Source organism: Ammospiza nelsoni, chromosome Z (assembly GCF_027579445.1).
Source record: "Ammospiza nelsoni isolate bAmmNel1 chromosome Z, bAmmNel1.pri, whole genome shotgun sequence".
Taxonomy (NCBI): Eukaryota; Metazoa; Chordata; class Aves; order Passeriformes; family Passerellidae; genus Ammospiza; species Ammospiza nelsoni.
Window position 1 is genome coordinate 35,377,110 of NC_080669.1, and position 14,933 is coordinate 35,392,042.

The 14,933-nt window shown below is 37.0% G+C and overlaps 1 protein-coding gene across 2 annotated transcripts in view; it reads left to right on the plus strand.

The window, feature by feature from the left end:
• The window catches only part of PRUNE2 (prune homolog 2 with BCH domain), a 103,092-nt gene that overhangs the window by 9,128 nt on the left and 79,031 nt on the right, over window positions 1-14,933 (plus strand). For both annotated transcript variants that reach the window (XM_059491885.1, XM_059491884.1), the window contains one exon: window positions 1,795-1,889. In XM_059491885.1, coding sequence (XP_059347868.1) covers window positions 1,795-1,889 — 95 coding nt within the window. The remainder of the gene's footprint in view (window positions 1-1,794; window positions 1,890-14,933) is intronic.

The window sequence follows — 14,933 nt, forward strand, 5'->3', positions numbered from 1 at the left end:
TATTTGCTCTCTATCTGCCCATATGCAGAAAGTAGTCATTGAAATTCAGACCATCAGCCTGAGACAGCTGCCCTGTCTGGTAGATAAGGGCAGATTTTGAGGTGCTGCTTCCTTTGCCTTTTCTTTCAGTGAGATTACAGGGTAATTTAGTTCAGGTGTATAAAGCTTCACATGAATTCTCTTAAGTTCCTTTACTCAATCAGTAGAATTCAGGAATGAACTGTATGCAGTCTAGATTGGAAAGTAGTGGTGAAAGTGGCTTTTATGGAAGTCAGTTCTTAGTTCTGCCAGTTGCCAGGGAAAACAGTTTAGTACTGTTTGTCATTATGTTTTCTGTAATATCAAATGCAAAACTTGGACAAGTATATGTAGTGGGTGTAGTCTGCATGGTACTGGTTGCCAGTAATTTATGTATATCACATGAGGCATGGGGAGGGCACTGTCATGCACTCTTCTTTTTTTTTGGCTTATAACTCCTGTTTTCTGTGTATTACAAGGCACATATTTACTGTATATTCATATACATATATTGCATGTGGCATTTCTTTTAGTAGGATGCTGCTGAGTTTCAGGAGCCCCTTGAAGGATGTAACCTCTACTAAGTATTTTACCTAATATACTCATTATTTGGGGCAATATTAGGACAATGCAGCCAAAATATTTCTCAGTTTCTGGCAGAAATCATGATTTATTGGCCTGAATTAATTTAAGGCACAATAGGTTGCAGCCCCCCAGAAAGTTTGTAGGTTATATAAAAAATTTTTTAAATGACAGATGCGTAAATGTTCATCTTGTCATTGGATTGGCTGGAGTAGCTGGACTCTATACAGGAACAGTAATGAAAGGATTAATTTCTTTGACTCAGATTGGTATTTGTTTCCCTCTTGAAAATAATTTGTACAAACACGTGGTGGATGTTAAACTGCTGTACCTTGAAGGTTGGTAGGTGTTTTAGTTGTTGCCCTGCACTGACATAGGTGGCTTGCAGCATTCTTTACGTAGGCATTTGGTTGTCGTGTCTGTGTTGCAGTAATGTGATGTAGTTATGTTCCTCTACATAATATGCATTTATTTTGAGAATCTTTGTCGCATTTTAGGAAAACACATCCAATGAGGGAAACTTAGTCACTTGGATTTTCAATATATTGGGCTTAAACATACCAATATGTCTGGTTGCAATTCCTGTTTTACACCATTATTTCTGATTATAATGTTTCTATGGTACATAAACATATACTTAGTGATTTGAATGAAAGAATGAATGATTTGAAGGAAATCAGGAAAACCCATTGGTGTTATCAATTCATGAAGAAGGTCAAGAAAGGTTGAATGTCTGTGTTTACAGAGTATCTTAAGTTCCTTGCTTTTGAATATTTCATAAACACCATTGTAGTCCACAGGTGCTTTACAATATATTAATTATTTCAGAAGTAGTTTTATATTTGTGATTTCATATTAGGCCATAGAAATTGCCTAGCTATACATTTATCATCAGCTGGAATTACGTTCACTTAAAAACTTCAGTGTTCACACAAGAACACAGGTGTTGCAGTAGACTTAATTCTTCATACTTGTTGTTAGTGTGTATCCTCCATTAAATCTCTTCCTTTCTTAAAAAAATCCCTCTAGAAACATTAAGCATTGAAATATTAATGTTACCTTTAATTTTCTCATATGACATCCTGAAATACAGAAAGAAGGTTCAGGATTAAGGTCTAAGCTGTGTTTTTAATTTACGCATCTGTCAGCTGCAGATAATTGTATATATGGAAATTTGTTTATTCTCTTAAACAGGTGTGAACATTGAGGAGGTTATGCTCAAGGATCTCAAGGAGATTTCAGATGGAGAAATCAAAGTAGCAATTAGCACTGTGTACATGACACTGGAGGTAGGAGAAACTTGAAATATGTTTAACAGCCTTATTGCACATGGAGATAGTTCTTTTAAACAGAATGTGAACAAGTTATTTTCCCAATATTTTCTTCCAGTATGAGCAGAATTTTTAGTGATTTAGTTAACTTTGAGAGAACTATTGGCTATTTGTTATCTGACTTCCATTATTATGATATTATAATTATTCCCTCCCTTTAGATTGTACTATGGTGTGTTAAAAACAATGGCATAAACAATTTGGAACCTTTGGGTGAATTTAAGGTGTGAGCTTTCTACCTTGATCTGAAGAGAGTTACATATTGCTGGATTTTATTTTAAAGTATTATTTTAATAAGAATGCTTAGATCACTAAACAATGACATGATTCTGTTTAGACATGGTACTGTTATTTTTGATTGAAGTTTGCATACAGGCATATTGATTAGTAATAAAACCTAAGTGATCTGAAGAAAATATCAATAGCAAAAACATCTTTATAAAGTATATGTGTGTAATTTTCAGTCTCTTCATTTTCATGAAAGTCATGTATACAGAAGTATTTGAAATGTAAAAGAAATTTCATCTACTTTTGCACTAAATCAAAACTTGTTTTTAATATTAAATGCTGCAAAAAAAATCTCTTGAATAGTTATTGTGTTGTATGTCCTAAGAGATTTCTTATAGTATATGTCTTGTGATGCATTTTACAAAAAATAAGATGCTTCTGTGGTTGAACAAGTTTTGGTTACAATCCAGCTAATAATTACCCATAGATTTCTGCTTGCATACTGAAATATAGAAAGCAAATTAGGTTGCAAAGCTTCAAGAAATGAAGTAGAATCTGTTAGTTTTCAATTAGTTGTTCCAATATTAAGCAATCTTTGCCACCAAAACAACACTGCTTATGAGCCATAATTTGATCCTAAAAATTAGGCTGAGGCTGGGTGGAAAGGGGATGGGGAAAGAGTGTTGTAAGATAAATCCCCAAAAGAGAAAATGGGATCTTATAAAGTTCTTAATAAAATCCTCATCTTTTGTTTTACATCTTTCTCTTTTACTCAGTCAGTTTCAGTTAACGGTGGATGGAGCTAGGAGCTAGCTTTAGCATTACATAATCTTTTTTGTTTATTTTACATTAAATCATGTTGGATAACTATGTAGAATACAGACCTTGTGCTCCACAGGTTTAAGCTCCAGGCGAATCTGGTCTGACCTCTTCTTTGCAACTCTATATGCTCAAATTATTGTAACTCAGATCTTGTCTTCCTTTTGTTTGGATCTTACAATTCGGCTTTATCAAGAGTAGGTGTTTCTAGTTCTCAGAGTAGGCAAATTTTCAGCCTATTTTCAGTGAAGTGTAACATTTGATGCTGACTTACGTAGGCAAAGAAGTCTTAAGATCTGGTGGTCAAGCAATAAATGCTTCATAGTTGTTTTTCTTACATAGCTAGGAGGGCAGAGGAAATTCATTTGCCTGTAAGAACAAACTGAACAGATTTTACTGATAGATGATTTTTTGTCTCTGTCTGTGAAGTAATTTTATTACTAGTATTTCTGGTGGGATTTCTTTTGGAAGTGACAGGTACCTTCCTTTGCTTTTTGCTCTATTGTTGTGTTGTGAATAGTTTGTGCCATAGAGGACTAAGTTTTCAGGAGCGCAACTACTTTTTTCTTCCTAGGTATAATGTTTGTAAAGTTATTGGGATGGAGATGTGTTTTGCATTTGCTACATTACTGCTCTTTGTTGAAATGAAAACACCCCAATTTTTGGTGCTTGGCCAGTAAAAGATGGTTTTTTACTCGGTTTTGTTAGCAATAGGGATCACATGTAGTTACTTCATCCAGTGTCAGAAGCACAATACATACAAGAAAATGAATGACAAAACCATCCAGATCTTTCTGTTCAGTTCAGAATTCTGTTATGAGCTCAAAATACACAGACTTTAATGAATTCACAATTTTCTCGGCAATGATAGTGGTAGTTTGTTGTTCATTCTTAAAGTGCTCCACAGATGTTACCTGATTAAATATTAAGGAAACATGAAGCGCAGGCTTGGCAACAGGTGTTGAATCTCTGGTGTGTTTGTGGTTTTGCTTTTTCAGAAGTATCACAAGTCACTTTTTTTCCTTAATAATCAACAAATATGCAAGAGTATCTTCCATTAAAATGCTTTCTGTAGGGCAGTCATTTTGTGTAAATGTGTTTAGGTTTCTCTAATGTGTTTAGGTTTCTCTAAAGGTGATTATCTCAACAAATGCAGCTTTGCATTTGTTGAGATAATCACCTTTGGATCTGACTCTCCTGGATTCAGGTGGTATTGAAGCTGTAAATCAGACCTGTGTCAACAGTGACTGGATCTCAGAATGTATGCTGCTTGAATTTTACATATGTAACCACTTTATTTTTGAAGAGAAGGACGAAATAAAAGTGGCACTGCCCAGATCACAGTTATTATTGTAGCCTTTGCTAGAAAGTTTCTCCCAGTCACAATCATGATTACTCCTAAGATATTGTAGCAAAATTCAGTGCATGTGTTACAGTTAATTTCTCTTACATTTTGTTATACCCTTAGAGTATCTTTTGCTGCTTCTCTGCTAGAATTCTCTTGGAAATGAGATTTGTCTTCTCAATGTGGCTTTCTGGGAAAGTAGTATTATTCCTGGGAAATAAATATTTCTGTTGTAAAGCCAACTCTGTTCTCTGCTTTTGTAAGTGTAGTGCACTGGGAGAATGATCGAGGTTTCAGGAATGTTCAGTTCGGTTGAAATGGCTCATTATAACATAGATTAATGATATGCTTGTTGGACTAAGTCTTTTTCTGTTCTTCATGAAAATTCATTCTAACTGCTCACAGAACTTGTGATTATAGAAAATGAAGTACCACCTGAGGAAGCAGGTCACTCAGTTGAAAACAAGTTCTATGACTGTCTGCTACTGACTGCGGCAGACAAGGGGGTGTTCTGAAGGTCTGTTGAGGTTCATGCCTCTGGCCATGGCTTCCACATACTTCATAAAGGCAGTTTCCAGGTAGTGGGGGTTGTATGCCACTTATAAAAGCTTAGAGAACATGTCAGAGCTGCGCTGAAGGCTGCTGTCACCCATGTTGTTACCTCAAGAAAATGACCTGCATGTTCATGCTACTGTGGAAAGCTTGGCTGTCCATAGTCCAGATGAGTTTGGGATAGTACCAATAGGAAGTTCTATCTCTTGTAACAACTTGCCCCATTGTGGCTTTATGCCTCAGAGGAACTTACAGTAGCAGTTCCAGCAACAGAAATTTAAGAAATGTAGAAGTGTTTGGGTGCACGGTGTATCATCTTCCTATGAAAAAATAGTTGTATCTTGGAGAAAGATTTTATTTTTAAAGCTATTTTGTAGTATTAGTAAGAAATGCCACTGTTTCATAATTTGGACAGTTTATTTCTGCATTTTGAAAAGTGATGTTTTTAATATTTATGTAAAGCAAATCAGGGACCTCTGTCTTAGCTGAAGCATGTCAAACAAGTGCTAGGTGGACCATTACACCTGAATAAGTGAGATTACAATATATGTCTTTGAAGATTTGAACTTCTGTTGTCTGTCTATAATGATTATGTGTATGTATTGTGTATTTGGGAACTTTTTTTCTCTTGGTATAAATATAAGCGTATTTTAAATGGCAGATTGGTCCATGAATTTGTTTTTAATGCAAAAGACAAAACAAGAAGCAAACCCCAAGTAAACATGTTAACATTTAATCTTCCAGTAATGGAATTGGAAACAAAATTCTCAGCAACTTACAATAGCAATGCAGTTCAAAAGTATTTTTCTGATGCCTGTTGTGAGAAGTTAGGGTATGTAAAATAAATGATGTATAGAGCTGTAGGAATGCGACTTTTGCAGACTACCTTATGTCTAAGGAACATTAAACATAGGGTTCTCGTTTAGCAAATAAATAACCATTCATTTCAATGGCTGCATAGTCTGGACTTCTGTGCATATTTTTGTAAAGATGAGAAGAGGCCATTAGGGATTTAATATAAAATAAATCGCCACGGGGTCTTCTTGTAGTCCTAGTCTTTCTGCCACATGGTGTGTCACTAATGTGCATAAATGGGCTTAAATGAATTTGTTATCTGTATTACATTTGCAGTATGTATATATTTATATATTATTTTTTAATTGTGTTTAAAAATAAAACATTAAATACATCATTTCTGAGAGTTGAAAACATACCATTTGTAAATAAATCAACCTTAATTAAGGTCTTAAAATGTCAGTGTGTGATATCTGCCTTAGGAAAATTTATAACATATATAGTACATAAAGCTTAAACATACTTTCACTTGCTTTTTCAGAAATACTAAGAGGCTAAAGTCATAACCTCATATAACTGAGTAATGCAGCCACACGTGCATTAATGTAAATACCACACTCATGCTTAAACATCAGACTGCCGTCTTCTGGAGGACAATGGCTGTCCAGTTGATGCCTCAGGTCATCCAAAGTACCCCAGTTGTGACGAGTACAATCCAAGGCGTGGAGAGGTTAGGCAAGCTGAATTCTCTATAGTGACTTCTCTAAAGATATGAAAAGAATGTGGTGGGGAGAACCGTTTAAGTGGTAGTTTTGAGTGGTTGCTGTTGCAGCCAACTGGGAAATAAACCAGGCCAGACTGAGCAGTGACAACTGTTCCTTAGCTGCCTCCCAGGATAAGAACGAGACCTGGCACTTCACGTGCATTTATACAAATGTGCAGAGCCAGGAGAATAAACACTAGGAGCTCGACACCCAGTCCAAAAGTTAGGGTATCACGGGAGTAACTAAAACATGATGGGACAACTCCCATGACTGGAGGAATATGACGGATGGCTATAGGCTGTTTTGTAAAGAGAGTCAGGGAAGAAGAGGAGGGGGACTGGCACTTTAAGTTAAGGAGAACCTCAGATGTACAGAAATCAGCTACAGTGACCATAGGAAGCCCTATCAAATGCCTCTGGGTCAAGGTTAAAAGGGTCATCTCAAAGCAATATTGTGGAGTTTGGGGTCTGGTTGTGCACTCTGAAGGTTAGCACTAAGGCATAGGTTTTAGATTTTAGAAGAGCAAGCTTCAGCTTGCTCAGATCTCAATTGAAAGGGAAGCTTCCGTGGAGAATAAAGGAGTTAGCGATTGCTGTGAGTTTTTGGAGATAGCTCTCATGAAAACACAAAACCAGGTCATCTCCTTCAAAAGGAAAGGAAGTAGGTAGAACATGAGACCCTCTTGGTTTAACTGTGAGCTTCTGAGTCTGTTCAGGACCAAAAGAGAAGCACACCAAGATGGAGAGGGAGTTACAAATCTATTGAGAACCACAAGAACATTGCCAGGGCATGAGATGCTGTTAGAAAAGCAAAGGCTCAGCTTGAGTTGAAAGAGATGTCAAAAACTACAAGAAGGGGGTCTTTGAGTATATAAACAACAAGGAGAAACAGGAGGGCACTGCTGGCCCAATGTTAAATGGGAGGAGTGAATTAGTCACCAACAGCACTGAGAAGGCAGAAGTTCTCAACACTTCCTTGACCTCTGTTGCCACCAGCTCAGCTGGACCCTAGACGCTGGAAGCAAAAATCTGTGTTGATGCAAACAAGACCCACTGTCAGGGAAGAAAAAATTGCTGTGTGGCTATTACAGGAACTTGGCTCCTGCAATTTGATAGGACCTTACAGTGTCCACCCAAGAGTATTGGAGAGCTGGCTGGAGTCATTGTGAGGCTGTTCTCCATAATCCTAGAGAAATTGTGGAGATCAGGAGACATCCCAGAAGACTGGAAGAAGGCTAATGTCACCCCCATCTGCAAGAGGTGCTTAAAAGAGAACCCAAGAAATTACAGGCCTTAGAAAAGTTATGACACAAACCCTTCTGGTAGAATTCATTTCAAGTCAGATGAACGAGCTGATTGGGAAATGCCAGCACAGGTTCACCAAGGCCAAACTGTGCTTGACAAACCTGACTGCCTTCCAGGGCAAAGTAACCTGCTTGATTGATGGGGGAAAGCAGTGGACGTGGTCTGCCTGTGTTTCTCTAAGGCTTTCTCCAAGGTCTCCCACAGCTTTCTGGTGAAGTTGTGTAACAAGTCTGCTGGACAACTTCCTGTGCAGCTGTTGTGTAACAGTCTGCACAAGCTGCCCATGCAGTGGGTGGGGAACAGACCCACAGGCAGCACCCAGAGTGGGGGTAAATGGCTCCTTCCCCAGCTGGGAACTGGCACAAGTGGGGTCCCCCAGGGATTGGTGTTGGGCCCAATGCTGTTTGGTGTCTTCATATGTGGTCATCCAGAGCACTTAAAATCACTCAGGGATCAAGTGAGCGCGTTGCAAGGGAGAGCCATGCTGCAGGAAAACCTGGAAGGTTTAGGCTGGAGAGTGGGCAGGGTGTTGGACCACATTGTTAAGAGTGCTTTTGACAAATAAGTTTGGACTATGTCATCCTTGTGATTTCTTCTACCTGTTATTCTGTGATTCAAAAGAGTGCTTCCTAATTGAGTATGTGAAATCAAATGGCAGCAAAAATGACATTACAGGAGTTAGTAGGATTGCTTATAGTTTTCATATCAGATTCCTTTCAGAAGGTGTGATACGAGCTAACATTCCCCCAGTCAATGAGATGCTTCTGCATGAAGTCATGTAGGATGTTATTATGGTTTCTTGAGATTTGAGAAAAATGTGAGCTTGTAAAACTGGCTAAGACCATTACATTTATGAATCTTCTCAAATCAGCACGTACTGATTTATTCAACTGTCCTTTTCGCAAGTTATATTCGATTATTTTATTCTATAGTACTGTCATAACAGATAGTAAGCCACAAGCATGATTTTTTGTACTCGAAGTATCGCTGAAAAAATGTGCAACGTAAACAGTGGAATCACTGCAAGGTGCGCAATGGCATGTTTTTAGGATTTTATTTTTATTTCACTGTGTGAATAAATTGGGTAGATGTCATTGGTTATAATTAGTGTGGAATCTGCTCTAATTTGGTCCAAGTTATCATTTACAATTTTGCCTTTAATGGCTTAGTTCAGTCTTGTTTGAAAAGTTAATAAACAACGTAAAATAGCTATGAAAATTATCAAAGGAATGAGTAGAAACAATTACTAACATTACAGTAAAAATGTGCTTGTGCTCATAAGCACATTGTTCAAAAAGATAAATCGTTTTATTTTGTATAATTTATGAAATGTGTTTAAATAAATGAAGGTATTTTCTTTATGAAATACAGTGTAAAATATGCACTATTTTTCAGCTAAGTAAAATGCTATAATCTTCCGTATCATTATTGGCCTGTATTTCTGACTTATACAAAGCTGACTAATTTATCATTTGTATACTCTTCTAGTTCTTGTCAGTAGCACTCAGCTTAGCTGCTTATGGGGCATAGACATTGACAGCGGGAGGTGCTGTTTTGAGAAACGTTCAGCATAAAGAGTTGTTTCTATGAAATTTAATGCACTTAAAAAAATGCAGTGTAAAACCTAGCGCAAACATTTAATATTTTAAAATCTGGCTGTAATGCATAAGAATATAATAACTGATAATAGTTAGGGATGACAATAGGAATATTACAGAAATTATATTTTCTCCTATTTAGTTTTTGTTTTTTCTTTGCTATTGTATGGGAAACAAATCAATTAAAATGTTGGACTGTTGATCCAACTTTACATTGTAGCTCTAGCTGTAAATAAAAGGGCATTTTGAGTTTGCTAGTGTTTGTGTTCCGGTACTACAGAAGCCAGCAATTCTGTGGATAAGATGTGGAGGGAGATACAGTGTATTTCTAAACAAATCTTCTGCTTGGTGACTGCTTTCTGTTTTTAACGTAAAAATCTTAAAATCCTTCCACTTCTGAAATCATGTAATGTTTATTTAGAATAGTGATATTTTGATGCAGAAATTCCATGAAGTTTGTCTGATCTGTCTTGAAATACTACTCTTGTTCCATTTGGCAAAGCATGTCCTAAAACATCTTCTGAACTGTAACATAAAGGAATGCCTAATACTTTTAAACATTATAATAGCCTATGTTTTTATCATGCACCACTGAATTTTATGCCTTCTACTACATATCAGAAGCCCAGACCTGAAACTGTTGGATGTTTTAGGATGTAGGAAGATTTTTGAATTTGGAATTAGGCAGATCAAGTGCTCTGAAAGATTTTAATGATGCACGTGTGTTCTCTGTTTAGTTGATGATGGGAAAGATCCTTTTCTTCACTCTGTAACTGGGTACACTCTCAGGACTTGAAGTCAAGTGTTTCGTTTAACCAGAAACTTCAGGGTTTATTTAATTCTATGTGCATTTTTGTATCTTTTATTTATGATACAGAGATTTTAAAAATTACAAAATAATTCAGGTTAAAAGCCTTCAGCCCTTATTTGAATTTTCAGATTTTCAAATTAGCTGAGAATACTAATTGTACTAAAGACTAGTATACTAAAGTCCTTTCTTTCTTGGAGACATATAACATTTTCTCAGAAGGATCACCACTTCTATATTCAGAATTATTCACAGCTTCTATGTATCTCCACCCAAATGTAGTTTCATCATAAAGCCACTGCAAGAATGGTATTCCCTAAAAAATGTAATTTCTTCTGCAACTTCATAGTGGCGTTGTTTGGGTACATTAAATACTTTGTGTATTTAAATCAGTACATATTAAGTCTGACCTGCAGACTCTTTGAGCCAGGAAAACCAACATTCAGAACTCCTGTGTATGTTGTGAGACTGCAACATCTTACTTTCTTGCCATTTTTTTCCATATAGACTTGATAAAGAATAAAATGAAAATTCCTTCAGGGTAATCTTGCATTAATTGCATGACAAAGACATTTATTATTTTCTCCATAAGAAATTCTGTGCATGAACATACACTTTTTGTCCTGAAATTGCTACATTTCTGAAATGAAACAATATCTTTAAGCAAAGTTGCTTAGTGCAGATTGAATTTAATTACAAAAAGAAAGAAAAAATGTAGGAAGGTCTACATTTCTTGTTTTTCTGGCTGGTTTTTTTTTTCTCTTAATTACTTTTTCAGTAGAATAAATCTCAGTATTTTGAGTTTTGTAACTTTCTACTTACTTGTGATTTGTGGTTAATTTAAAAAAATGATCCTTTGACCAGAAATTCAGGGATGGAGAGATTTTCATTTGTCACAGTAACATAATTTTTGGGTTGTTGTACAAAGCCAGATAGTTTTTGTTACTGTTCATACTGAAAAAAAAAAAGACAAGCTGCAAGCAGAACAGGGTACTTTATTCAGCTGTGATCATGTAGATCTCAGTGTGTCTGAATTTCTTATGCCTATTGGGTGTCTGCCTTCCAGAATTCTTACTTCTAAACAGAATACAAACACCACAGCTCTTAGACTGGTGAGGAAGAACCTGTTGAGGCCACTAAGTTTATGCCAAAGCACAACAGTAGCAGCTGTTTATTTTATCTTCCCCAATTATGAAAAAAATCACAGTTTTTGCATTAAAGCTATTATACAACCTTTTCACACTTCAGGAGGATGAGTTCTCTCAGTTCAGTGAGAAAGAATTAATATGTCTGAATACGGGCCACTTTGTTCTGTGGCTCAGGTCAGACAGGATTATAGAACTGGGAGTAAAACGAAGCAGAGAACCTGATAAGTTATCGATTTTCATTTTTGGATGATTTTCTTCCTTCTTTACATGAGCAACTAAAACTCTTGGGAAAAGTCTCTCCTTCCCTGGAAGCTACCTTTACGAACAAAATGGATCAGCTGGTATCTGTTAAAGGTTCTGGGACTTTCTACAGAAAGATAAATGTCACTGGTAGATATATTGTAACTTGGCTGCATATTATCCTTCCCATCTTGCTGCTGTTGTTGCCTTAGTCACATTCTCAGAGGAATTTTATGACACTTGATTTTCTCTCCGTCCTTTATGGGGGTCAGGGGGGAGAAGGGAAGGCCTAGACTTAGAGGAAAAGAAAGGTAAGAGTGAACAAGGTCCACAAGGAATGATTGAACAATGAATCATCTGCATTCCATTCTTCATTATTTTCCCTACAGCAAGATTGCCAGAGAGATGTGGTCAGCAATCTGTGCCTGAATTCCACATGCAGAACTTGATTGTTTTTAGGTTTCATGGATGACAGCCCTCTGTGGATGCTTATTTCCTTGTCAGTGTTTGTCACAGTCTAGTAAGGAAAAAAGCTGAAATAGATTAATTTTGTACCTTAAATGGGAACTGTTAGGTCAGCTCTACAGTTGGTAGAACACCATGGACGGAGACTAGTTCTAGATTGTTGCATTGGGAGAAGAATTTGAGGATGAGTTTGAATAAATGGCAACTGTACAACCAGGAACCTCTGTAATTGTATTTGAGAACCAAAACTCTTAACTGAATACTGATTTAAGTGTAATTCTTTTCATATTTCATTTCATATTCTTCTGAAAATATATTTGTTTTGGTCTAAAAGGTATGTTACCGTGTTCTTTCTAATATAAACAGTGTTATTTGGGTTGCTTCTGAACATTTTCTATTAAACAAGACTTTCTAAATAAACAGGCTAGATGTAATTCAGATATAAAATAGTGATTTTCCTTTCACATCTCTCAGTTGAGTATTTGCCATATGGGTTGCTCAGCATTACACTCTCAGCAGGTCTAATTTATGGTAAACACACAGTGAGTGAACAGAAAAAAAGGCAATGAAAATATTCATGTTCTCCCATCATTCCATTTTTTTAAAACTGAAATCAGCTTATTCAGGTTCAGCCCATATAGCTGTGGTACTTAGTTGAGCATGTGTGTATTTCCCACTCTCCTGGGAGTTTGTGAAGACTGAAATGCTGCACTTTTCTTGCCATGAGACTGATTTGCTGGAGCTTGCATGGCAATGTGTAAATTATCCCTTCCTCACTCTGGTCTGGCATGCTGCCAGCTGCCCCAGGGCTGTGCTTTCTCCATGAAGGGCAGTTGGTGGAAAACACTGCTTTTCTTGCTTTGGTGTGGGGTGCTTTAGCTTTGCCCTGCACCTCTGCAAGAGGATCACCAGTTAAATGAATGTGTTCATCTTCTGGGCCACTGCTAGGATTCGGTTCAGACACAGAAGGAGGTACAAAATAAATAAAATGGTATGTTTTTTTCTCAGCCACAGCTATAGAAATATGTAGCATCAATATTTTGAAAGCCTCCAATCTCCAGTGAGCTCCTGGGGCTTTCTCTTAGTACTGTGCACATACTTTCTTTCTCGGTGTGGGTTCTCTTTTTCTCTAGGGACTTCACTGCAATTACTGTCCTTCAAGGACTCTTTAGAGCTTGGTCCACCCTAGGCCCTGTATGTAGCAGCAACCCAAGTGACCACTCTTCAATCAGTGCTTCCAGCCCAAAGAAAGAGTTTTTTCCCCACAGGTGGGTCTGCATTGCTATATTAAAAAATACCCCCAAAAAATCAGTTTTAAATTTGGAGCAGGCATATCTGAGCAAAAGAAAATCAGTAGCATAAATGGATGCATTTGTCCCAATAATAGAAATGGCTGCCATTATGCACTTCTTATTGTAATTGGTGATAGGACATGGGAAATGGCTTCAAGCTAAAAGAGAGTAGATTTAGGTTAGATACTATGAAGAAGTTCTTTCCTTTGAAGGTGACGAGGCACTGGAACAGGTTGCTTGTGGAAGTCATGGATGTCCCATCTCTGGAAGTGTTCAAGGGCAGTTTGGATGAGGCTGAGCAACCTGGTCTAGTGAAATGTGTTCCTGCCCATGGCAGGTTGCTCGGAACTAGATGATTTTTAAGATTGTTTCCAACCCAGGCCATTCTGTGATAATTCAGAACTGTTCATGATTCTGATCTAGAAAAATGTGCGTTGAACATTGAATAATCATGGTACAATTTCCTTTAGGCAACATTTCTCCCATGTGTTCAAGATAAAATAGTTAGTTTGCACCATCTGGAGGTATTTAGGTCAAATAAATGCAAAACTCTAAAACACTATAGCAGCATCCAGTGAAAGAGTTTTGCATTTATTTGTCTAAGCACAGTCACCACAGATTGTGGGTGTGATCGAGGTTGTGTATTTGGCTTGTGTATTAGTGTGTGCAGTTATATTTGATTTCCCCTTGTTCCTTCTTATGGGTAGGAGTTAATTGGAGTGACAGGTTTTGTTTTTCTGTTTGTTTTGGGTATTTTGTACTGCTCTAGTGTGCTGAGTCTTGTTGGTCTTCTCCGCAAGCTAATCTATAAATACTGATACCTGAATAATAGAAAGCATTGGTTGTTTTATCATCTATTATGAATTCTTCCTTCATGTATATAATGTGTATCATTAGCTTAATTGCTTATAGTGTTTCAGTCAGTTACACAGATCCTCTGAGGTAATGGAATTTTTTTTTTATATAAACAATATTTACTCAGAAGCCAAGCCTCAGCCTCTCTTACTGTGGACTTGGAGTACTAGCAGTGTAACTGTTAAACTCAAAGTAAGGTTTTAAAGATGCCCAGGTGAACAGAACCCTGAAAGTAGTAATTTCACTACTTATGCATTTAAATTTCTCCACGTATCAGCTGAAGTCTGGAGCCACTGGTATTCAGAGTGTTTGGGACTCTGGATTTTATGCCTTAAACTATTTTAGAACAATGTTAATTTAGTTCCCTGTGTCAACTGGCAGTAGGTGGGAAGTTAAAGTTAGTTAAGTGATGAGTGATCCTTCATGTATTGTATACTCAGTCATCATGAACTCACATTCTGAGCACATTTAAAGTTACATATAATTTGGCTGTATTTTTTAATCCACATTAAAACGAAGAAAACAAGCATGGTTTCAAATGGCCCTGTGCGCTGTCAGTGATTACCTGTGCTTGATGTCACTGTCCTTCACAAAATGTGATAATAATGTTAGCTGAAAGCATAAGAACCAAGTTTGACTCCACAGAAGCAGCTGGAAATGAATAATCACGTGCTTAAATCTCCTAGGGACACACTGTTTGGCATATACTGCTGAAAGTTCCTCATACTTAGGAGTGACATACTTACGTTGTATCTCAGCTGGTGTGCATGAGGGAATATTCATTTCTCA